We start from the raw sequence: 27,629 nt of genomic DNA, 5'->3' as shown, positions 1-27,629 counted from the left end.
ATATATATATATATATATATATATATATATATATATATATATATATATATATATATATATATATATATATATATATATATATTTATATATATATACATAAAATGTCGATCTCTAGGACGTTCTAGACATAAAAGAAGCATTGAAAATGATGATTCAGAAGGTAATTTTCGTCATTTATTGTTTCTTATTCATTATTCATTTCTTAACTACCGAAAAGAGATAAACATCATGTTTTTTTTAAATCTCAGCATGCAATCTGAATATGATGCAACAATATACGCGTAATATTATCAAAGCATTTACGTATAACTAGCAACAACATCCGCTAAAATCATCCAAATATTATTGTGATAAAAGGATTTACGTGCAAGATAAATATTTATGGCTATATCAGAAGAGATGTACGAGATAAAAATAAAATTCCCAATGCAATTTTGTCGAATTTCCTTTCTAATGTCTTTTAATAGCTGCCAGACCTTCCTTTGGAAGCATAAACGACAGAAATATCGTCATAAATAAGTCTTTTATAATAACTACTAGGCTGTACACATGTTTAACATTCTTGCGCGTTATTGATATAAGCCAGCGGAGTCTTCAGGTGAAGTTAACGTATTAATGTAAATATTTTCTTGCGTCGTCTGAGCTCTCGTGTTAAAATTACGTATATAGAGACCCGACAACTCTAAATACTTTGACAAATCCACTTGCGCTGTGTAAACTTTCGATACCATCCGAAGGATAAGTGTGAAAAATCTCTTCGAAGAAGGTGCTAAATAATATTACAAGACTATTTAATACTTACGGCGATTCACAGTAAGCCATGAATAATATTTCAAGAAAAACGAGCATCGATAGATGCAAATAATTACGCGAGGTGACGACTAGTTAGTTGTAAACTACATTTAAAATAAACTCCCTCAAAATTCACCACCCCATCGTAAAAAATAACCCAAACACACACATACACGCAATCTGGAACGTGTTAAGTCGCAGAAGGACGGTTTGTTTACGTTTAGGCGTTTGTTTTAGCGAGGCCTACTCGATTTTCGTCGATAATCCTTAATGGTTGTTAATCGTTCGGTTTTTTTTCGGGACTTGTTGACTGGTTTTTAATAGTTTTCTTGATATAACTGTCGCGGTATTTATGTGTGGAATCAATGGAGGTTTTGTGTCAAATATATATATACCAACAGACTTTTGGTATTGGCGTGATAAGAATGAATGATTGTTTTGTTTTGTTCTAAGAATATTTATGGTACATCTTTTGTTATTATATATAACTTACATTAGATAAGATCTTAAGAGATTAGATAGCTTAATACAAAATAATATATAATAAAATCGGGTTTAGTTTAAATCCAAATTATGCTAGAAATGTCGTAAATTTAACACCAAATGAACCAAGTTTTGTAACATAGTTCAGATTAATGTCAGAGTCACTGTAGTTAATTTTGAAGAATTTAAACTGCCTTATTATTATATTAGTGATTGTTTTAGTCAGTAGATGAGATATGGAAAGAAAAATCAATTACCCCTACCCCTACTACAACTTTTGAAGTTCAGTATGTTTATCAGTTTGTTTATTAAATTAAATATTGTAAAGCTATATTACAGTAATATTACATCTTTATTTTAAATGATTAAACCCAGAGTATTATAAGTTATTAAATATCTTACATTATTTTATATAATTCTTGATGTAGTTTCACTAAACTTCTGTTCTTGTTAACACATCATTTAATATGTATCTGGTCTGATAAAAAAAGACAATACTTTCTTTATTAATTATTAGAATTGTATGAATCAGATTATTTCACGGCAGTCAATAACCAAATTTGAAACCTATATATGCCTGTGTTCTAAAAGGTATTTGGATCAATGTTGTACTTACTTTATACTAGTTTTTGCCAATTTTTTCTTGATACAGCCTTATTCGATACAAGTTACATTGAGACAACTGTGAATAGATTAGAAACAACTTTCAACATTACTGAATGGATTAAGAAATGACTCTGGAATGATGAGTGGAAGTGTGAATGATAGAAAGGACAACAGCAGAACTTCGTATAACACTCAATATATATATATATTAGTATAACTGGACGACAATCATAATTATCACTTCTGAACCAATTGTTATTATTTGAAGTCAGTGTTTACCGTGAACTTGCACAAAGAAATCCGATATTAATATCAACCAAACTTATCTAAAGAAGTTCTTCGGATCATTGTTAACACCTCATGCTATATTAGAAGTGGTGACATCCACAAAGGTTTTCGAAATAACATCGAGCGAGCCTGGCTGAACATAAAAATACCAAAATTTGAGAAAAAGCTGACAATACAACACTTAGACACTATACAAGTTCTTGTACTTTGGTTCGTTTCAATCTTCTGATTTCCTGTGTGTTGTGTGAATTAGCAACCTTATTTCACGTTTTAAGACAAATTCTTGTATCATTTCATGTATCTATTTTGATTTCGAGGTCATTGTGCAGTTCTTCGCTCGTTATGTAGCTATAAGCATTGGTAATTAATCGTAGAATATTGTTTTGGGTGCGTTGGATTATTAGTCTTAGTGTAGCCCAATATTTGCACCACATAAGTCGAGATATGGTTTATAATTGACTGTTAAACCAGCCTCTTTGATCTTAGATTAAGTTATTAGAGGTATTGTCCGACTAGCCAGTACAGTTCTTTAATTTTGAGTCTGATCTGCTCTGCTTTTGACTTGTTTTTGATCGTTTTGAGTGGTACTCATCAAACTGAGTCGTCAAACCGGAGAACTGGACTATTGGAAGATGCAGTGAGCAATTTGAACTTCAGACACTCCATATATATTATTTCTATAGCCAACGTTATTATTTTAAAAGGCCCAGGTACGATTTTTTCGCTTTCCGACCGAATTTGAGAAAAACCGTGACCGATCTCCAGCCATGTCGATCGATGACATCTCGTTTGAATAATTCAACCGCCTCCAAACCGTAAATATTTAATAACAAACGCGATAAACCTATTACAAACTCCAGTCGGTAGTTTCGAATAATGTTTGACAGTAGATTGTCGAATATTATCGCTCGGTAATTCTGTTTCGAATTAAGTTGTCATTTCCAATATCGGACCGACGAAGCGAGGATGTGTCGCCGACGCAAATTCCGCTTTATAAAATAGTAATTCGCATTTATATTATGGAAATGCGAGGCGCGATTTCAGATATTCGACGCGAGATGGCGGTGACGTCCGCCGCGGGGTGGCAGGGCGGACGAGGAAATGCTCATTGGTTCTTTTTATCGACGAATCGGCGTCGATGTAGGCAATTTTCAATCGAAATCACACGAAAAAAAAAACGATTTTTGTCAATCTTGGCTCGTTGAAGTCAATGTTTCGTTTTTCTTTAATAAATGAATCATTCAAGTTATTAATTATTACACCAAGTATGCAAATTTATCATTATTTCACTATATTCAATGGTAAATAGCCATTTATCGAATTAAAAAGTGAAAAAAAAATGAAGTGAAGGTGTAGCCCGAATGAGGAAAAATAGGAATAAAGAAACAATGATCGAAAATAAGAAACGCTTCAGGCCCCAGGGTCCGCTACCTAGCCTAGGTGATTTGACAAATATTCTAACCAACCTAGAACAACAAGAAATAGCTGCCCCCGCTGGGACCTGAACCCGCGACCTCCGCATGCGAGCCGAACGCTCTAATCACCACACCATAAAAGCAGTTGCCTGTGATATTTCTACGACTTCTCATATGATATGGTTGGTGTATAAACAGCAAACTAAACGGTTTTTGCACTGACCGTCACATTAGTTCAGCAATAAATATATGCACAAATATTTGATCATTTTAGATAAAAAAATATGTGAAAACTTTATACGTGCCTTTGAAACCTGGGGTTTTCTCTCGATTTCCCCAGATTCCGCCATCAGATCCATAATTGACTGAGAAATCGACGAACATACATTAAAAAAATATACAACCGAACATTGTAGAACCTACAAATTGTCGATTAAGTGCTTGTAATCATGTGCGAAAGTTGAAACAACACAACACTACTTCATCAAGTATCAATCATTTTGTAAACTTTGGGTTGGCCATTAGTTGATCTGGCAAATATTCCTTCTTTAATTTTTACGTACACCGAGCATACTATACTAATTTAAATAAAAAAAACAATTTAAACAGTTCATTTTTATAAAATTCCATTGTTAAAAACACAAAACCTCAAAAGGAATAAGCACACTGCTCAAAGATGCACGCACTAAAACACATCCAAGAATGCCACAGAAGTTTTATTTAAAATCCGAGAAGTCTCAAACAAACTAGCCTCGTTTCCCAAGGAACAACGGCGAAAATCACACAGTACTAAATCTGGAACGTATTAAGTCGCCCGGCCCCCGACGTGACAGCTGTTTGTTTACCCGAGCCCGTCTGTGTATCGTTCCTTTTCGGCCGTAACGTTCGACATGAAAGGGTTCTTTCCGTTTTAGTTAATGAACGTAATTTATAAATAGGACGATCTTGATGAATTTTTCGGAAAAATATTGATGTAAATATCGGGTAAAAATAGGCGAGAGGCGCGGTCTTGTGCGAGAGGTCGTCGAATGATTAAAGATATGGCGTCTTTATTGTCGCGCGATACTAAATATGGACATCTCGGTGGAGGGGAACCGTTGTTTTATTTTAAAATGATGGGAAACAGTCTTGTAATAGTTATAATGTTTGCTTTTTTCTTATTCCAGATGTTATCGCTTCAAAGTTTCCGCACAGTCAGAGTTCCTACACGAACGGTGAGTAATGTCAATGATCGAAATACTTAAATATGGCGGCACGATGGTGAATGGGTGATAAGTGCCCAACCTTCAGCATGCCATCGAGCCTATAACTTTAACGATAGTTGTGCGTTTTTTTTTGGTTACTTGTTACGTTCAAATACAGGGTGTTAGGCCAAACAAAAAGCTACGCCCTGGTCTCAGCACTCACGTTTTGAACATTGAAATTTACAGGATAAAATATATCGTCATCAGATTTCTTTTAGTTATACAAATATAATCAGTATTTAAGTGTAAGTTTCCACATGATAACTGAGTCATCATGATTCTGTGACGTAAATGATTTATTTTTAAAATTGAGACTAACTCGACTTGCATCATACAATAATATTGAGTTATTCTGAAGCTGTACTGTAGAAAGGTAATTGATGAAGACTGCAATGATTTGGAGCTAAAATCAGTATACATTGGACTTGCATCATCCAATATCATTGAGTTATTATGAAGTTGTGCTCTAGAAACAAAATTAATAAAGACTGCAATGATTTGTTTATAAAATCATAAGATACTCGACTTACATCATCCGAATCTACTAAGACAACATGAAGCTATGCCGTAGAAACGAAAATAATGAAGACGGCAATAAGGTGGTCCCAAAATCAGGACGCACAGGACTTGAATTTTAAATAAAACCAAAATAAAATGTAATTTTTAAAACCATCTATTAATATAAAACTCTGAACAAATAGAAATATTATATAATATCAAAAAGCTAAAACATAAGAATATATATATATATATATATATATATATATATATATATATATATATATATATATAATGTATATAAATAAAAATAATTAAATGTGGATATAAAAATTGCCTGCCATCTAATTGAAAACATAACATATCTCATAGCAAATATAATCAAAATTGTCTATAGCTCTTTCCATTTTTTATATATTTTTAGTGCTATCAATTCAAATAAGATGTATTAAAATTTCTATCTTATTGTTCGCTCATACTGAAAGCAAAGCAGCACAGCTGAAAGTCTCTTAATATTTTACCTACTTGTTCAACACAAAAATGTATTGAGGCAAGTTATTAATTTTTACAATGTTATTGGGAAAATTATGGAATGGATAATTAAAACAGTTAAACCGTATGATATAAGTCAGAGTGGAGAAAACATAGCAAAAAGTAATACTTTAAAGAACAGCAACAAAAAATTAAAACATGATATATTTCTAAATTACAGCTGTGCTCTTATTATGGTAAAATCAAGGAGTTAAAAAGACAGCTTAGGCATCTATTAACAACATAATAAAACAAGCATGATAATCTCTTGTTTATAAAATCAAGATCATCTTGTTGAAAAAGTTATCTCGGTTAAGGAGCCTAATTAAACTAAAAAATATTAACTATAAGTATCTTGACCAATATACATTTGTTTTAAGTAAATGAACCCCTTCAAAATAATTAAATTTTAAATTGATGGCACTTTACAAACAACTTTTTAAAGGGTAACAAAAACTTTTCATGTAGTATAATTACATTTACCTTCAATGTAATTTTAGCATTGCCTCATTTGGGCCCATTTTGGATTTAGAGTGTGGGTAATATGTTCATAATTTCTTTTGTTATATTGCTGTAAATAATAATATATATGAGCACAAATGCTTTATATAAATAATTGTATACGTACCAGGTAAAAGCAATACTAAGTCACAAATCCTTAATTTTGCTAACTTGGGGTGTTTCTTTCAAGGAAAACTACGTTCGGTTTTTATTTCCGCACAAACACTTGTGTAACACTTTTGAGAATGAAGATACATCGTATTTTATATTAGGCACGCAAAATGTCGTCGTAAACTGAAACAAACAATGGCGTTATAGAAATGAACCAATCAAATGCCTTCGTAGGTCAATTCAAATGAATCAATCAAAAAACTGGTCTCAGAGCCGCCATTGAATGGACCACGCAAAACATTTCCTCGATTTTGCCTATTTAAGTTAAACATCTATATTTACTCTATGGCTTCATTCATCCATCGGAGCTAGAGGGTCATGCTTTTAGTTGACGATGACCGAAAGTCGGAACCGAAAGATTTACGCCGACATCGACAAAAACTAAACACATTTATTTTCCACGTAATCGAGATTACTTAACGGGGCCCCGAGATCTGTATTGAACACCTGTTGAGCAGCGGGCAGGAATCTGAATAATTTTCGATAAACCGACAGGATTTTTACGTAAGACCTTCGGATTCGAGAATGGCGACCGGAGTCCAGTCGGTCGGCAGTCGGTGCGCGAGAAACGGACGACGACGACCGGTACACGTTAAGAGCGAAAGATCGTGCGTGAGAAGCGAGAACAAGACGAGGTGGTGAAGGTGGAAGGGGGGTCAGTCTGATCGTTAAATCAACTCGGACTTTTACGAAACAAAACAAAAGAAACGCAACGCCGTGGCGGATGTGAGAGAGTTATTTTAACAAGGTAGAGTGCAATAAACTGCGGATGAGAGAACGTTGTTATTTGTTCTAAGCTCGAGCTTGACCTTAATAGCGAGCAGAAGAGAGGCTATAGAAGATGGAATTGCTTGTTTATACTAGACAGAGTGGTGTCTTTTAATCATCCGCATTGGATCGGGTTTGACGACAGTACCGGGATCTTTTTAATGAACACCATAATGTGTGTTTTCTTATTTCCACCAACAGCATAGTTTAAATAAAACCAAACCAAAATCAACATATATATACACGTCCTGTTTATATTCCCAATCAACATGTATCCTCAAAGATAAACTGTTAAAAATCGCACTAAAAGGGACTCTTGTTTGTGGAAAAATAAACGAGATCGTTCGAGTCGAAAACAGAGAACCAGTTATATAAAAGGGAGTTGTTTTTGTGAACTTTTGCAAATTCACTGATTAAGAAAATCATTGGATTTATTTTTCTACTGCCTACGTTACGACAACATAATATTGAATATATTTCCTACCTTGTATGGTTTTCAAGAACCGAGAGTCTTTCACAGTTGTCGTACCTTTCAATAATATTAATATCCTTCAACAGTACGACACCTACCATTTATTCCACGTACCCTTTCACACATGTTACGCTTTTTTCATCGTGTCACATGAACAGTTCAAAACGAATTACCTCTGGATTGGTTTTCGATGTTCTTCCTCCGTTAATTTATGACCACGAACATAACGATAGTCCATATTTCATGTTTATAATTCTCAATATTTAACATGTTATAAAAAAAAGGAACACATGTTGGGAAGTTATTTTATTTTTGTGATTATATTCAGAGTTTTGCTGGGAACTATTTTATTTAATTATTTTAATTTTTTATTAGACAATGAAAGGGGATATTTCGGAATCCAATCCTCTCCCATAATAACCTAGTTGACTCCTCCATAAACCAATCAGTTCTTAAGCGTATATCAATAAGCTGATAAGAAACGAGTGCTTTTCCCAGCCATAAAAATAAAGCCTTTGAGATGGGCGTACGTTTAAGGTTATTTATAGTCGGTTTAATTTACATTTTACACGGGAAAAAAATTGTACTTCCGCTCGTTTATCATCCCTGGCCGCCCATCAAACTGTCTGCACAGCCCAAAACACCTTCCAAATTAGTTTGGGCGCAAAAATGCCTTCCACGGAAACTCGACGGCTCCGCGCTGCTCACCTCCTCCTCCGGATCGGTGAGGTTTCCCGAAATAACCTGTCGCCACGGGTTTGTGCGTTTGACAGGTAATTTTTTTTCACGGCCAACTGTGTTTTTTTTTAATCTCGCCTGGCGCTCATCATTCGTTCCTTGTTGGGGAGGGCCGGCAGTAACACACTTCACGTTTCTCTTCGATGACGTTATTGTAAACTAACGAGGATCCGTCAAAATGTTACCGATTTGACGTTTTTAGAATAGTGAAACGGTATGTTTAAATGTACCGAAGAGGGTGATGCTTATTGCTAACGAGGTACTGTTTTTTTTTTGTATGGGTAAGTATTTTAATTAATCTCCACGTAGAAAACAACTGAATGAACTAATGTAATATTATATTAATATTTGTAATATATACCATGATGATGTACTGGTGGGAGGTGATTTTGAAGCTGTGCCCTAGAAAAGTAATTAATGAAGACTGCAGTGATAGGATATAGAATCGAGATATGCTCGACTTGCATCATCCTGCAGCTGTGTTGTAGAAAGGAAATTAATAAAGACTACAATGAGGTCGTGCTAAAATGCACACACACTGGACTTGCATCATCCAATATCATTGAGTTATTATGAAGCTGTGTTGTAGAAAGGAAATTAATGAAAACTGTAATGCGGTGGTGTTAAAATCAGCACGCACTGGACTTGCGTAATTCAATATCATTAAGTTTTTATGAAGCTTTGTTGTAGATAGGCAATTAGTGAAGACTGCAATGAGGTAATGCTAAAATAACTACGCACTGGACTTGCATCATTAAATATCATTAAGTTTTTATGAAACTTTACTGTAGAGCGAAATATACTGAAGACTGCAATTAGGTGGTGCTAAAATCAGCACGCTCTGGACTTGAATCATCCAATATCATTATGTTTTTATGAAGCTTTACTGTTGAAAGAAAATTATTGAAGACTACAATGAGATGGTGCTAAAATCAGCACGCAATGGACTTGCATCATCCAATATCATTAAGTTTTTATGAAGCTTTGTTGTAGAAAGGAAATTAATGAAGACTGCAATGAGGTGGTGCTAAAATAACTACGCACAGGACTTACATCATCCAATATCAATAAGTTTTTATGAAGCTTTACTTTACAACGTAAAATACTGAAGCCTGCAATCAGATGGTGCTAAAATTAGCACGCACTGGACTTGAATCATCCAATATCATTATGTTTTTATGAAGCTTTAATGTTGAAAGGAAATGATTGAAGACTACAATGAGATGGTGCTAAAATCAGCACGCAATGGACTTGCAACATCCAATATCATTAAGTTTTTATGAAGCTTTGTTGTAGAAAGGAAATTAATGAAGACTGCAATGAGGTGGTGCTAAAATAACTACGCACAGGACTTACATCATCCAATATCAATAAGTTTTTATGAAGCTTTACTTTACAACGTAAAATACTGAAGCCTGCAATCAGATGGTGCTAAAATTAGCACGCACTGGACTTGAATCATCCAATATCATTATGTTTTTATGAAGCTTTAATGTTGAAAGGAAATGATTGAAGACTACAATGAGATGGTGCTAAAATCAGCACGCAATGGACTTGCAACATCCAATATCATTATGTTTTTATGAAGCTTTAATGTTGAAAGGAAATGATTGAAGACTACAATGAGATGGTGCTAAAATCAGCACGCAATGGACTTGCAACATCCAATATCATTAAGTTTTTATGAAGCTTTGTTGTAGAAAGGAAATTAATGAAGACTGCAATGAGGTGGTGCTAAAATAACTACGCACAGGACTTACATCATCCAATATCAATAAGTTTTTATGAAGCTTTACTTTACAACGTAAAATACTGAAGCCTGCAATCAGATGGTGCTAAAATTAGCACGCACTGGACTTGAATCATCCAATATCATTATGTTTTTATGAAGCTTTAATGTTGAAAGGAAATGATTGAAGACTACAATGAGATGGTGCTAAAATCAGCACGCAATGGACTTGCAACATCCAATATCATTAAGTTTTTGTGAAGCTTTGTTGTAGAAAGGAAATTAATGAAGACTGCAATGAGGTGGTGCTAAAATAACTACGCACAGGACTTACATCATCCAATATCAATAAGTTTTTATGAAGCTTTACTTTACAACGTAAAATACTGAAGCCTGCAATCAGATGGTGCTAAAATTAGCACGCACTGGACTTGAATCATCCAATATCATTATGTTTTTATGAAGCTTTAATGTTGAAAGGAAATGATTGAAGACTACAATGAGATGGTGCTAAAATCAGCACGCAATGGACTTGCATCATCCAATATCATTAAGTTTTTATGAAGCTTTGTTGTAGAAAGGAAATTAATGAAGACTGCAATGAGGTGGTGCTAAAATAACTACGCACAGGACTTACATCATCCAATATCAATAAGTTTTTATGAAGCTTTACTTTACAACGTAAAATACTGAAGCCTGCAATCAGATGGTGCTAAAATCAGCACGCACTGGACTTGAATCATCCAATATCATTATGTTTTTATGAAGCTTTACTGTAGAAAGGAAATTATTGAAGACTACAATGAGATGGTGCTAAAATCAGCACGCAATGGACTTGCATCATCCAATATCATTAAGTTTTTATGAAGCTGTGTTGTAGAAAGGAAATTAATGAAAACTGTAATGCGGTGGTGTTAAAATAACTACGCACTGGACTTGCATCATCCAATATCATTAAGTTTTTATGAAACTTTACTGTAGAACGAAATATACTGAAGACTGCAATTAGGTGGTTCTAAAATCAAAACGCACTGGACTTGAATCATCCAATATCATTATGTTTTTATGAAGCTTTACTGTAGAAAGGAAATTATTGAAGACTACAATGAGATGGTGCTAAAATCAGCACGCAATGGACTTGCATCATCCAATATCATTAAGTTTTTATGAAGCTTTGTGGTAGAAAGGAAATTAATGAAGACTGCATTTTTTTTTGTTCTGGCCTAAAAACCAGGCGGTGGAATGCATGACGCATACCTGGTCGCGGAGACTTGCCCTGGAGTGACAAGTTGGACCGGGTTATGTGGGACTGCCTCTGGGCTTACCAATACACTAAACCGAAACCGCCTCACAGTTGACCCCTGTGGATCACTACTGCTACTGCATTAAATTTGGAGATATGGCACCCGCTGATCGGGCAGCCGTTATTGGGCACGAGGGCCCGGCGATTCTATTGATTCGCGAACCTGAGTTAACACACAACTGGATACTGTCATATGGGGGCAAAAGTTATGACTGTAGCGACGGATGAGGTCGTTTCAGCCTGGAAAAGGGGGGGAGCTTGACGGTGACGCGGTGCTAAGCTCCCAGCATGTCGACCAGCTCGTGAACAAGCGCGTTTTCAGAAGAACTTGAGCTGAGTTGTTGTTTGTGGAATGATTGAGATATGAAGTGCTTGATTTCTGGAGTGTCAGTTTCCCTATGAATTTGATTATTTCTGACAAACCATGGAGCGTTTAATATTCTCCTGAGGAGCTTATTTTGGAAAACTTGAAGCCGTTTGACCTGGTTGGGTGTAACAAACTTGAAGTAGACATTAGATCCGTAGAGGAGTACGGACCGAATTAATATCTTGTAAAATAAGCACTTGATGGAGATTGGAAGTCTGCTAGAAGGGCAGATCAGAGAAGATAGCAGGTTTGCTATCCCCGAACCTTTTTGGATTGCTTTCTGGATTTGGGAATGCCAACCGAACCGCCGGTCGAAGTGAATGCGTTATCCAGCCATGGAATTATTGCGGTGTCGATCTTAAGTTGCGAGACGCGCAGTGGATAACGCTTCTTATGGAAAATGATGGCCTGGATTTTCAGGGGGTTGATTTGCAACCTCCAGAATTTGAACCACTTGATCGCATGATCGAACTGCTTCTGTAAACGTTCATGAATTGTAACTTCGAACCTAGCGGCCGTGAAGAAAGCAGTATCGTCAGCGTAAAACGCGACGTCAATGTGCTCTTTTCTCGGCTGATCTGAAATAAAGAGGTTAAATAAGGCTGGGGCCAGCGGGGAACCTTGAGGTACGCCAATGAAGACTGCAATGAGGTGGTGCTAAAATGAGCACGCACTGGACTTGCATCATCCAATATCATTAGGTTTTTAGGAAGCTTTACTGTAGGAAGAAAATTACTAAAATCAGCACGCACTGGACTTGCATGCAAGACCGTAATGATTCGATTATAAACCCAGAAAGCACTAAGCTCGCATTCTTCAAAAATACCAAGACGCCATGTAGCTGTAATAACTAAAGCTGTGAGTATAGATTACTGAAATACCATCAAACTGTTGAATTAACAACGTTTCATATTTGTTTCATGTTTATTTTTAAAAACATAATATAACTTAATATACAGCGTTCATCATCTTAAAACATACTGCCTCAGTGTGTGTGTGGACGTACCCATATTGTTTTTTTCTTATTCCTTTTTAAGCTGCATCCCATTTTAATTAAAACCGAAATGTTCACCAAGTAATCCAATCATATTGGTGCGGTCTGAATCTTTTTTCTCGACGAAATCCGGTGCATCTCGACGCGGCTCGATAATTCGACGGGACGTATTTACGCAGTCCACCGACAGACCGATGATTAATGGAAAAAATTCAATTAGTTTCTGCGGGAGAAGGCGAGACCAACGACACGCCCCCCGCTCTTCTAATTAACATGAAGCCCTCGCAACAGATGCAGCTTTCATATGTGTGTGTGTGTGTGGCCGGAGAGAACCGACTCACATATATGACGGTATTTTAATTAAATCCCGGATAGGGCCTCCTTTTAATTCAGCGAGAAGGTTCAGTAAAAGAAACACAGCATCCTAGCACCATTTATAAAGTTCTAAATTCAACACAATTATAGTAACAGGACTTTCTAGTCCAAACAAATCCAATATCAAAACATCATCGTTCCGAACGGACCAGAAACAAATGGTTCGCTGACCCGCCGCCGCTCATTCAGCGTTAATTCCATCAATTAATCGACACAGCTGTACGTTCACGTAATCGACGCGACGCGGCCGGAATGCACATCGTCCGGTACGGTTGCGCGACTACGGCCTGGCCGCCGGCCGCTTCCTCCTCTTCCAGATTGAATGATAATCTCCTCGGCCTTTTAATGACGCTTTGTATGCGACTCAGGGTCCGGCCCGACGCGGCGAAACAAAAGCGAAGAAGAAGGGAAAAAGTGGCCGGCGATGAGGAGATGGATCAAGGGCAAGGCATAAAGAAGGGATGATTACGGGTTACAAGGAAAGTGTTTTAAGCCCTCTCTCGAATAATACGGAAATGTTACCATAAATATTGTTTAAGGGACACGACACACAGTTTCGAGCTGTTGATTGACGCGAGACATGCCTTGTAACAAAGAAAGAACAACGATTTCTTATCATATATCCTCAGGACACAGTAGGCATTGGAGAAACTTTTTTTTGTAACTCATCACAACGGACAGGAATTCCCTCAAAGTTAATCCACACACGTTCATCATTCAGTAACCGACCATCGTTTGGTTTAGACGTGCCACCATCGACTGGCCGGCCAAGCCTCGTCAACAGGTAACACCGCTGCCATCCGTTTTATCTATTTTGTATTTTCCACATTTTTATATTACTTCAAGAAATAACGGTCACATAATGTAAACATCACTGTTTCATTTCGTTTTACCTCCATTCACCGAGCCATATCATTTACCCTAAAACTGTCTGATAATAGTACATTTAAAAATCTAATATTCATGAAAGCAAATTGTTAACTAACACCTGACTATCTTTCGTAATAAATATTTTAAATAAAAATAGTTAAAATACTAAATTTTATATTTTACTAGCGACCCGCCCCGAAATTAAATACACTACAGAAAAATATGAACGTTGTATATAAAAACATAGCGGCCCGCTCCGACTTTGCACGGGCATAAAATATATATGCCTATGTCACTCAATGAAAACATGATTAAAATCGATCCAGTATTTTTGGTTCATTCATTACTGCCCTTGGCCTGCACGCATTAAATTTGGAGTAAAACAATTCCTCTTCCCCTATACTTACTATGAAGATTTCCTGCTATCTTTGGAATATCTAAATTCATACAATTTTTATTACATTACACATTTTTAAACGCAAATTTTAAATTTGTAATATCTCCGAAAATATTTGTTTAATTTACATGCTGTAAGGAACCATATTGATCTATATTAATTGCACACTGTGTTTAAGGTACTTAATTCGATAAGGATTAATGCCGTATTGCTTAAAATAGCTTCGTAAATAAGCCATTTTCTCACGTAAAAAGTAAACAATAAAAATGGTCAATGTGGGTTATCCCTAAAAGATAAACATATACCATCGCGGACTTTTTTGTAGACCTTTTTATGGTGTACAATACTGTAGTACATTAATTTGATCTAACTCGTAGGGTTAGGCAGCGTTTTTGCTAACTGCTAAATAAGCCTAAAAAAATAGGTTAATTTACGACATCACGTTAGAAACCTCTAAAATTAGCAATGTTGCCTTAGTATATTATGCATGTATTATACATATAAACCTTCCTCTTGAATCACTCTATCTATTGAAAAAAACCGCATCAAAATCCGTTGCGTAGTTTTAAAGATTTAAGCGCACATAGGGATATAGGGACAGAAAAGGCGACTTTGTTTTATACTATGTAGTGATATTTCAAATACACGCCTTGATACACGGGCCTCGTAAGCTTGGCCGACTTGATTCAACTAATACAACACGCGGAGTGGTGTTCGGATATTTACATCTGTATATGGCGCAGACAAGACTATATCCGATAGCCATTATTTAAGAGTAAATTTGAATAAAAACAATACCGTCACCGGGACAATAACAATACGTTTAAGCAGATATTGTCAGCGACATTTATTAGTCGTGTGTTTATTCGTTCGTTCGTTCATAAGGCCCGAACAAGGTCCGATGGTATTTGCATGAAAATGGACGTCGACGTTGCCAAACTTGCCGCCAAATCTCCCTTTAACAATGCACGTTTTATAATTGTTACATAATATTTTCGTTGGGTTGGTTTATGTATTCGGATTGCGTCTCCGTATAGATTGACGCGCCCCATTGTTTTGAAAGATTCTGACCTGATACGATCGACCGATCCGAATTTCCATAATAATTAGGAGACAATGGATGAACAGTTAATTTTGCAGCTTGGTTTAACGAAAGGTTTTGTTTTCGGGGTTATTTTTTCGATCCAAATGATAATTCCTTTTAAGATTGACTTATTGAAAGTATAGTTCTGATAATGATTTCTTCTGTATGCAAATTTCCTCCTTCTGTGCTCTAGAAAGGAAATTAATGAAGACTGCAATGATGTAGTGCTAAAATCAGCACACACTGGACTTGCATCATCCAATATCATTGAGTTATTATGAAGCTTTGCCGCAGAAAGGAAATTAATGAAGACCCCAATGAGATGGTGCTAAAATCAGGACGCACTGGACTTGCATCATCCAATATCAATGTAGAAAGGTAACTGATGAAGACTACAATGAGGTGGTGCTAAAATTAGCATACATTCGACTTTCATCATCCAATATCATTGAGTTATTATGAAACTGTGCTGCAGAAAGAAAATTAATGAAGACTGCAATGAGGTGGTGCTAAAATTAGCACATACTGGACTTGCATCATCCGATATCATTGAGTTATTATGAAGCTGTGATTCAGAAAGGAAATTATTGAATTGGATTAACAGAAGGTTTCATTTTCGCGTTTGTATGATGATTTTTTTATATTGAAAAAGAATACGGTAATATTTTGAATGAAGAAATGATGGATGCTCAACTTACATCATCAAAGACTACTGATGTATCCAGTCGTTGAGCCGTTTGAAACGATAAAATGAAGACGGTAATATTATGAATGGAGAAATAATGACTGCTCAACTTACATCATGAGGAACTACTACTGTTTTGCTGGAGGTGAAGCTTTGAACATGAATTATGGTGATAAAAGTTAATGATAACTCGCATTATCGAAAATTAATGTTTCGATGTAGTTAGAAAAAGAACTGATGGTGATTGAATGCTTTAAGCGTCAGATGCCTCAAACTTGTAACAGATTTGATGACTAATTATTTTTCATCATAAATATATTCATAATTTTTGCGGAAATTTCACACATTCTTCGCCATTTCTTCATCGCAGCAGAATTCCGTGAGTCACCAATTAAACCGGAATTTTATTTGCTTTGCGGATAACGAAACCCGCCGGAGCAAGAAGAGAAGAGACGGCAAGTCCCTTAAAAATGCCGTCGTCCGTCACCGACATCATCGGCGAGATATCCGACCAGTAAAATCCTCTCGACTGAATCACCATGGAGCGTATAAAATTATCTTTATGGCTGTCCCGCTTGATTTCCAATAATTAAATTTTATGCTAATATTATGACTATCTGTGACCTATAGATCATAAATCGGATCCGACATGGCGGTATTTTGACTTTGTAAGCTGGAAATATCGCTATGCAATCGGACATTTTTTCGAATTTATAGCTAGCGTGTTGCGAGCGACCCGATATCAATTAGTTTGATTCGTTTTATTTAAATACGCGTACAGAGTCTATATACGCCTTATACGATATCTGTAATTTATTAATAATAAACTTAATAATAAACGTGAAACTCTTCAATTGATCAATTTTGAACGGTAAATGGTACTAAACGCAGTAACAACAAAAAGACCAAAAATACAACGAAAACATTCTTCACTTCTTCAAAAAATACAAATTATATTGGCAGCAAAATATAAGGTCAAAATTAATTAAGATAATAAATAGAATGAAATAAAACTACAATATAATCTCGTTAATACGATTTTCCTATGTTAATATGGAAGCAAACAAAAATAGAAAAACCCTGTAGAAGTAGCGAGACAATGGTAGAACTAAAATTGTAATAGTTCAAGAATTTCAATAAACAACATGTTTCAAACCTTTCGCATTTTAATAGTGCCATATAAGTGAGACTACTGTAATTGCAAACCCATATATTGCGGATTATTAGTGGATTTATCTCTCCAATCATTCTACTCGTTTACCACAAACATACATTTTAAAAAAGTCTGATAAAAACTAGAACCGTGTAACCGAGAACAGTAACCGTGGCTAATAAATCGCCGATATTGCGATATAAAAGTCGCAAGCAGATAGAGCCATATTAAAGTAATAGTACATTGCCGATTACAACCTGGCGTAAGGCCATAAAAACTCCAACTCTGAAACTGTTAGAAGCACAATAACTACGACTATTTTAAGAATCTTTACTAAGAAAGCCACTCGATTTATAGCGGTATTAATTTATTGTATAAAATAAGAATAACATTGATTCTCCTATAACAATTACTAAAAACATTCATTCATGCTTTTTATGCTTATTTAGAGAACCACAAAAACTGCATTTTCGAACTGCTAAGGAAGAGGAAGCGTCGGTCTAATCGGGAGATGTACAAGGTGATTCAAATCGTGGTCAATGTATAACGTCGTACCGTTAACTCAGCCGGTCGGTCTGTTTTTATTGCAGAATCTGCGGTTACGTTTTCAGCCTAATATCCCGCTTTACAACGATAATTCTCTAGAGTTAGCAACACGAACGAGATATACCACAAATTCTTAATAATACGTGGAATTTACAACTAAATAAATATACGTGACCTTTGATAGGAGTCGCTTTTTGAACACCTGTTCCTTTCGTCATTTCCTACGATATTCGATTTTAAATTCCAATTCAATTAAAACACAATCAGCTTCAAAATAAATAAATAAGAAATATAAATGTTTTTCTACAGTGAAAATGTAATACATCTCATTAAAAAACACTATTACATCCCGTAAAAAAATAAATACTTAAAAATTCTTATTGTATTTAACGAATGAGATGCTCATAATTATAAAAAAAGAAGACAGTATCATTATGATTGAAGAAATGATGGATGCTCAATTTACATCATCAGGAATTATTATTGTACCCAGTAGGTGAGCCAGTCAAAGTTTGAAAATAAATACACCAACAGTTAACTGGCCTAGATATAATGTCAAAATAGCGTCACCGAAAACTTTTTCCATCATTTTAAAATGCATAAAATTTATTTAAATGTGATTATCGTTAGACTGACAAAAAAAGGATGAAGTTATTTTAAATAAATATCTGTCACTTGGAAAATAAATCAAAGAAATAAGACTGAGCTATGCGAGGAAAGTCCTTTACGACATAAATTACATACAAGGTAAACTTGATGAACAAAAAAAAAGCCGATAAAATCAGAAAATTCTACAAAGGCCAGTGTTTTCTTGTTAAATGATGCGGAAAGGTGAAACGGTTTCGACGTGATGAACCTAGCTTTATTGAAGGTTCCCAAGCTTGTACCTGTTCGGTCAAAGAAAAGTTGAAAGTCATAAATAAAGAAACATACGCTGAAGAAAAATTGTGCTGTTTTTTTCAAGTTAATACGAATATCGAAAATAAAAAATCTATATTAAAATAATACAATTTCGTATAGTTTCTGTAGCGTTTATTGTAATGAAGTTATTTTAGTAGTATTAAAATTGTTAATTCCACGTATAACTCAGTTTTCAGACATTCATTGTACAACACGGTATTATCACGTATGACGCTTATTTTGTTGAAATGGCATCAAAGCTATATTAATTATGTGAAACATAGACTGGTTGCTTTATGAATGACTTCCTGCTCTCATATATACCACCAGAAAGGTGCTCGAGACGTTTAAATGCGGGTTTATGACCTTCCGGGAGACTAATGCGTCATGAAATCATGTCGCCACTACCATACAAGGATTATACGATAAATACTCACAGAACTGTTATACAGTTTTTTGTCCATGTGATATATTTCAAAATAAAGCTGTTGCTATAGATCATCCAACATTGTGATGCTTCTAGTGAAAGCTGTAATATTTATTATATCCAGTCAATGAGCCTCTGAAAGTTATCAAGTGAATAGGGTAATATTTTGAATGAAGAAATGGTGGATGCTCAACTTGCATCATCAGAAAATATCATTGTATCCACTCGAAGACCTTCTATAAGTTATAAAGTGAAGTCTGTAATATTTTGAATGAAGAAATGATGGATGCTCAACTTGTATTATCAGAAAATATCATTGTATCCACTCAAAGACTTTCTATAAGTTATAAAGTGAAGACGGTAATATTTTGAATGAAGAAATGATAGATGCTCAACTTACATCATCAGGAATTATCATTGTATTCAGTCAATGAGCTTCTATAAATTATAAAGAGAAGTCTGTAATCTTTTGAATGAGGAAATGATGGATGCTCAACTTGCATCATCAAGAAATATCATTATATCTAGTAGATGAGCTTCTAAAAGTTATCAAGTGAACACGGTAATATTTTGAATGAAGAAATGATGGATGCTAAACTTGCATCATCAGGAAATATCATTCTATTCAGTCGATGAGCTTCTATAAATTATAAATTGAAGTCTGTAGTATTTTGAATGAAGAAATGATGGATGCTCAACTTACATCATCAGGAAATATCATTGTATTCAGTCAATGAGCTTCTATAAATTATAAAGAGAAGTCTGTAATCTTTTGAATGAGGAAATGATGGATGCTCAACTTGCATCATCAGGAAATATCATTATATCTAGTAGATGAGCTTCTAAAAGTTATCAAGTAAACACAGTAATATTTTGAATGACGAAATGATGGATGCTCAACTTACATCATCAGGAAATATCATTGTATTCAGTCGATGAGCTTCTATAAATTATAAATTGAAGTCTGTAGTATTTTGAATGAAGAAATGATGGATGCTCAACTTGTATCATCAAGAAATATCATTATATCGAGTATATGGAATGAGCTATGTAAAGTTTTAAAACAAAAACAGCAACATACTACTTTATTTTATAATTATCTGTATCTTTTTTTGTTGTCTAAAGACAATAACATTCGTCAACTACTTTACATCCAATGCGGAAACTAAATGAAAGCATGCCTAATCTACATTATTCATTAAACAACGAAAGATGAAAACAAAATCGGAAATTAGGAAATGCACCGAAAACTACAAGTATAATCAGCGAAAATTAGAAGCTTGTATAACTGCAAACGACCGAGGAAAAGAAGATTTCGTACAGCTCTATAACTTTAATTAAGTCTTTGGTTAAAGGGCGGATAGCGAGAAGAATCAGAGCCAGCTGCTCTATTCAGGATTTTTGATTAATAATTCGGAGTTCGGCGCGAATTCATTTATCATCGATTCCGATAATAAATGAACGGGTTTTGTTCGAACCGAAAATATTAAGCTAAATTGGGAAATTTTATCGGAAAAACGACAATTTATTGAGACTTCCTCCCTGGCCGGTCCCATGTTTTTCACTTAAGTATCATCGGGGCCCCTCGGAAGGAAGTTAATTAGAAATCAATGGGTCTCCGATACGATTTTTGGACCTTTAATTAAATATCTCTTATCGACTTAAAGAAATATTAGGTATGTGATAAGGATATCCAACAATCTAAATATTATTCTCTAAATAAAACTCAACAAAATTGGATTTTGAAATATATATGTTATTTCGAAAGAAATAAATAAATGATAAATATTTACTATAAAAAAACACTAATAACTTTTTCGCGATCCTAATAAAACATTTCAACATGACAGGTTCTAAACCGAAATGTTTTGATCATTGTATTTTTAGATAATCGTAGAAACAAAACATAGGAAACGCTGCTGAACGATCAAAAAAAAAACAATCGAACGAATTGACAGAAACTACTCAACAATAGTTTTAAAAATAAATCGACCTAATTTCTTCTTTCGATGCACTTTTCGGGCGCCGTTGTTGTTTATCTAGTGGCCTTTGATCGTTCCTCTCGCGTTCGTGGATTCTCGCAGAGGGCACAGCTGGCGGACGATGAATCGAAAGCGTCCAAAACGGAATCGTGCGATTGACAATCGACAGTCGACGTACCCGTAGGCATCTATCAAATAGGTCTCGTGTTAATGTATATTACAAAGTTACTGTGGGGCCTGATTTATCGCGCGATTGACTCTCATAATCTGGGAGAAAGAGGCGCACAGTGGGTCATCGTATATAACTTTTTTTCGTTCGGGACAAAGTTACGACATCGTTTTTTCTTTTCTAGCGTATTTCTCGTTGTATAACGGCTGTTGTGTGGTAACTAAATTTGAAGCGGACTTTCTCTTGTTGCCGATCCGCGCTGTACTCGATTCGGGTTTCTATAACGAGGCTGACATCATCAGGAAACGATTTTGGACGCTGTACAATGGTACATTGTACGTGTAATAAATTGAATTTAATATTCTGAATTAAAAATTGGATGGTGTCATGAAAATGTTGTCATAACCAATGAAGACGGCGTGAGAGAAACATTGGAGTCGGCAAAGGAATGGACAGGAGAGGAAGGAAGGGTTGAGGAAGAAAACTAAGAAGATGGACTAAAGAATGCTTTGAGGTCATCCGACATCTGAAAATTAATCTGAAAATGCTGTCATATCCAGTGGATGCATTGTGGAAAGCATGGAAATGAAGATGGTGATATTTTGAGTGAACAGTTGGAAGATGCTTAACTTATATAATCTGAAAATGCAATCATGTCCAGTGGATGCATAGCGAAAATCAGTGGTGTGAAGATTTGAAAACAAAGGGATGCTCAATTTACTTCGTCTGAAAATGATGCTATGTCCAATGGATATATTGAGAAAAAACAGTGAAATGAAAATGCTGATATTCTAAATGAGGATTATTATCAACTTACGTCATCCGACTATGTTCGAGAGACCACTGTTTTAGTCCACACTAAAAATCAAACTATCAAAAAATCATCATTATTAATCTCAACATATATTTTGTTATATTACTAAATATTTCATCAATTATCCGACAAATTTCTTGGTCAAAGTTAACAGCTATACAAACACACCAACGATATGCGCGAATTCGCTCGCAATCTCTAGCGTCCTAAATCAACATAACCGAAACGTAACTCCGTTAAAAATATCACAATGAATGTCCTGATATTCACACCTCTACAGGACAGCCATTACAATATTTGCTTATTATACTGGACGTATATGTGTACACAGTTGAAGTATAGAGCATAGTTATCCCTCGAAAATAATAGAATGAGTGTTCATGGTCAAAATAATTATATTGCTGTCGGATCCCTCGGTAAATGGATACTACTTAAATAAGAAGGGAGGGGGTCTGGACGTGCATCGACCATCGCCAGCCCTAGACGCACAATTCCTGGTTTCGTGATAATATTCTGTGAGAATGCGGCTTAATATTGTTTGGTTAACACACTGTTTTTATAACCATATAACAGTTTTTTATGTATCACCAATGTGTTAGTTCAGAGTAATTCGGAATTCTAATCTGAAACCGATTTATTTTTTAACTGTCGTGACTCTTTCCATCATAATAATTTTGTTTTCATTCAGTAAGAGATATTTAGTAAAATAAATATTGCGTAAATGAAATGTGATTTACGAAACAATACTATGCTATTTCAAAATATATAATAACGGAGTGCTGTTCTAGTTTACCCGATGGTCGAGGCATTATAGATAGTTCAGAGTAATTCAGAATTCTAGTCTGAAACTGATTTATTTTTTACTGTCGTGACTCTTTCCATCGTAATGATTTTGTTTTCATTCAGTAAGAGATATTTAGTAAAATAAATATTGCGTAAATTAAATGTGATTTACGAAACAATACTATGCTATTTCGAAATATATAATAACGGAGTGCTGTTCTAGTTTACCCGATGGTCGAGGCATTATAGATAGTTCAGAGTAATTCAGAATTCTAGTCTGAAACTGATTTATTTTTTAACTGTCGTAACTCTTTCCATCGTAATGATTTTGTTTTCATTCAGTAAGAGATATTTAGTAAAATAAATATTGCGTAAATTAAATGTGATTTACGAAACAATACTATGCTATTTCGAAATATATAATAACGGAGTGCCGTTCTAGTTTACCCGATGGTCGAGGCATCATAGTTAGGGATAGCTGCAAGGAGCAAACCCTTAATGAATTGCAAAGTGTACGAGGGTTGGGACTGGGACGTTTCCAGATAGGGGAGCAAATGGTACAGCGGCAGTAGTTAGCCCAGATGGTTATCTAGTGCCAAGTGTGGTCTTTATACAGTGGCGGAGTCAAGTTACATGATGTTTATGGATCCGACCAGATTATTTAGTGCATTTGGGATTTATTTTCGTATTGTTTGAGAAATAGAGATAGAACACTTCCTTAAATAATAATTTACTAATTAAGTGAATTAAGAACCGTTTCTTAACAATAATATTATGATTTTAATAAAATTATTTCATTGTTGTACATTAGTTGGAAATATTATCTTCAAATATGTACGTCACTGAACATTTCTAAATTGTAACAGTCAGATGTATTAATAGTGATTATAAAAAAGACAAAGACCTTGGACAATCTTCGAAATTTGAAATTATTTAAAACGTCTTTCTTCTTTTTTAAAATTCGCTACTGATATTTCGATTTGTCAGATACCTCAATATATGTAGTTAAAAATATTAGCATATTAAAGTTTATAACAGAACATGGACATTTTTATTCAATATTATCTACATTCTATAAGCGGAAAAATATCGATAATATTACAGGTCTTTTTATTTCATTTTCTGAACTGCTCTGAACTCTTGTAACCCTCAAGAACCAAATGAGGTCGAATTCAGAATAACTTTTCCCTTTTCTATTTCCTGATGAAGCTGATTTTCATTTAAAAGCAGTTACAAATAAGTAGATCCATAGATGCATTGAGGACTCTCAGTAAAATAGAGATGGTAACACTGTAGTAGCCTAGACTTTCAGGAAGACACTAACTCTATTCAAAGAATAAAACCATTCCTGTTTCCCACATGAACAACAATATATCTGCAATGAATTATTAAAACCATATTATGACTGACAAAATCTAATCAAATGTTATTCTAATTTGTACTTTTTTTCATCAACTTTTGTTGTCTTTACATTCTTCTAGTCTCATCTAAATAACAAATCATTCTTCATTTCAGAATGTCTGCAAATTCCTTGAGGCCACTTCGTGGGTTATCTTTACACCATTATGTTTCCTAACGGTCTAGTTTTCTCTGAAACAATAGTATTAAATTACGTTTATATCGAAAAAACTATGCACTGTTTTAAACAATGTTTGCCGGTTTATAACCTCTAATTGTTATCACTAATGTTTTGTATATTCGGTTGACAGACAATATTACGGTCTGATTTTAAATCAAACTGACAATCTGCAATGGGCAATAAATTTGACATCGTGTTATTAACAGTATTTTAGGACAGTATTTATTATTAAGATATTCGTCACCATTCATGTTAGTTATTGGTTAATGAAGCAGATGGCGTTGTCATCACCTTATGAATAAATTTCTTGACAAACCGTGCCGACCAATTCCTCAAACCCCCATCGTTTACTTTAACGACCGGCCCTAAATAACCGTTAATACTCCCTCCTCAAGAATAAAGCAAAACGCCCGAATTTTGTTTCCTTTTATAATTCCCGGCCGTTTTTTCCACCTCGCGCATCCGTCTTTTCATCGTAATTCCCACCGATATATCTCTTTTGCCGCCTCGGCTGGCGTGGTAATTAATTTTCGGATTTTTTCCGGAGAGACCGAGGTCTACGGTACCGCGCGCCGTGCCGTCCTGCCGGAAAAATTCCCGGAGCCGGGCTAACGACGGGATTAGAGAAATTAAAATGCTCCCGGAAGCTCAGACCGGGGGGGACAGTTGTTGTTGTTGTATAAATGGCGAGGGATTTGTCCCGCCGGCCGGCGAACGAGAGACTTTCGGTCGGGATTTTCGGTTATCGATTTCCGGCGACTATTATCCGTCTATAATTGTTGAGGTTTAGGACGAAATAGTGCCTTTTTATAAACTTCTGTATGTGTTTTATTCGAAGGTTTACAACAAGCGCCTAATTCTTGAATGGCTCGGCACGCGACGTTGCCAGCTCTTGTCCATTATACGTGTAATTGAAGAATATTATGTAAACAGAATAAATCATCTTGTATTAACGAATTAACATAAAACTTCCCTTGCAACTAACAGCTAACATTTTTTGGTCTAATTTTCACCTTCTATAATATAATAAATGTAATACGAAGAACATTTCATAAACATATTTAATTTTAAAATAATTTTGAAACGTAAAAAGGAGCAAATAAAACAATATGTAAGGTTCTTAACATTCTCAAATAACGATGAATCTTTGTCACCAAAAGCCGTATTTGTTTCTCTTTTGACTTTTAACATTTAAAGGAATGTCTCTCTTCTGAAATTACAGGCTTCTTCTCCTTAAACCAGCTTGACCATGTGTCCCAATCTCGTATTTTAGCGTATATTCGCTCAAAATTCAAATTGCTGTCTATTTTGACTGGTTTCTTCGCAAGCTCTTTGATTTTATAACACATATTTTTTGATTTAACAGTTTCCTGAACATTTTTTACACTCTGAACATTGAATATCAGTGGTATCATTGGACCTATCATAGGTCACTATAAGTGATGGTGATTGATTTTCTCAGGACAGAGTATTCAATATGATCCAGTTTGTATCTATTAATCTATGCCTCTATATGGACAGTAATATTGTAATGTAACTGTCATATTGTTCCTTAATATATTTAATAATGAATTAGATATGGATATGGTAAATGAGCTATTGCTTGTCGATGCTTGATGGTTCTGTTTGTCATCATTTCGATAAGTTAATGGTGCTGCTCGTTACTTTTTTATTTTTCGTTACTGGTATTCAGTCACTTTTGACTTTATAATAATTTTTTGCTATAAAATATCGTTCTACTCTATAGACCGATGCTCGGATCGATCCACAAATATTCCACGCGCCCTCCTCGATCGCCAGACATCATCTGGTCAATGAGCCCTCGCGAGACACAAACCCTCGATCGTTTCTTGAAGATGCCCACCCCTAAAAACTGTAAATAAAGCAGGCGGTCGAATAAATCCGTTCGGTTCGATGTAGGGCATAAACGTTGCGATTTATAGCGTTCCTTATCGTCAGTTGTGGCCGATGCGGATAAATACATCGACTACAAACGGGAATAGATTGCTTCCCGAATTTCGAAATTATGTTGAAGTCTTAGTGGATCGCGGCGGAGGGGCGGTATGAGAGGGAGGGGGGAAGGGAGGATGCTCCGGGCGTAAAGTCATCGAGATTTACGATAGATTCGATGGCGAGGGGGAAGTTTATTTGGTTATTCGACGCATTACATAATGTATCCGAGCTTCCTAAGTCGGATATTCGGTGGTGAACGTATGGAGAGCTTCCAGAGAGCCCCCTAAGACGATCAGTGTTTTCCTATATCCAGTGGGTGGGTCTCCTATTGCCCATTCCGTAAAATAAAAATTATATTTAATATGAATATCATCAATCTTAAATAAACAAAATCAAAGATCTAAATAAATGATATAACAACTACTTACTAAATAAATGGCAAAATAAATAATGAAAATAAGCGTACGAGATCTTGATGTCGACGTGGTCGGGTGATAATTGTGCAAACATAATGAAACGTACCTGAGCACCCAATTTTCAATGACAAGGGTGAAATTAAAATATAATTTAAATATTACGTAGATAGATACTTCTATTATCAGGTAATTGAAATATAACGGTACTGCCACTCAAAATACTGAGAGTTATAATAGTACCCGTAATAATGGTATCGATAAATGAATATATCGACAAATACTGGTGCTGGATGGTATTGGTAATCTCAATATAAGACGATTACAATGGCAGGCAATAAAATGATGGATTAGCAATAATCTTAGTCCATAATAGTCAATAATTGATGGACAATCATTATAAAACAAGACAATGATGATAACTAACAGCAATGGTAAACTATACTAGGATGAAGTATGGCATGTGCACACGATGCGAAGGACGTGCAAGAGATCAAGGGAACTAACACGCGAGATCTGCTGCCACTATGGTTAATAGGTCCCGCTAGGATTAATCTAAATTCACAAAATAAATACATGAACAGCACTTTACTAGTGCA

At 35.2% G+C, this 27,629-nt stretch overlaps 1 protein-coding gene across 2 annotated transcripts in view; it reads left to right on the top strand.

Moving 5' to 3' along the window:
* Window positions 1-27,629, top strand: part of LOC143202527 (uncharacterized) — an 83,915-nt gene that overhangs the window by 25,824 nt on the left and 30,462 nt on the right. The window contains exon 2 of one of the 2 annotated variants that reach the window (XM_076414130.1): window positions 4,751-4,798. In XM_076414130.1, coding sequence (XP_076270245.1) covers window positions 4,751-4,798 — 48 coding nt within the window. Of the gene's footprint in view, window positions 1-4,750; window positions 4,799-7,166; window positions 7,278-27,629 lie in introns of those variants that run through there. The other variant, XM_076414131.1, reaches the window with a different exon arrangement.

The sequence above is a fragment of the Rhynchophorus ferrugineus genome, unplaced genomic scaffold, assembly GCF_030347505.1.
Source record: "Rhynchophorus ferrugineus isolate W39M unplaced genomic scaffold, kcgeb_rfMv2 rfM9, whole genome shotgun sequence".
NCBI lineage: Eukaryota > Metazoa > Arthropoda > Insecta > Coleoptera > Curculionidae > Rhynchophorus > Rhynchophorus ferrugineus.
The sequence above is the reverse complement of the archived record's forward strand: the minus strand, read 5'-3'. Positions and strand labels throughout refer to the sequence as shown.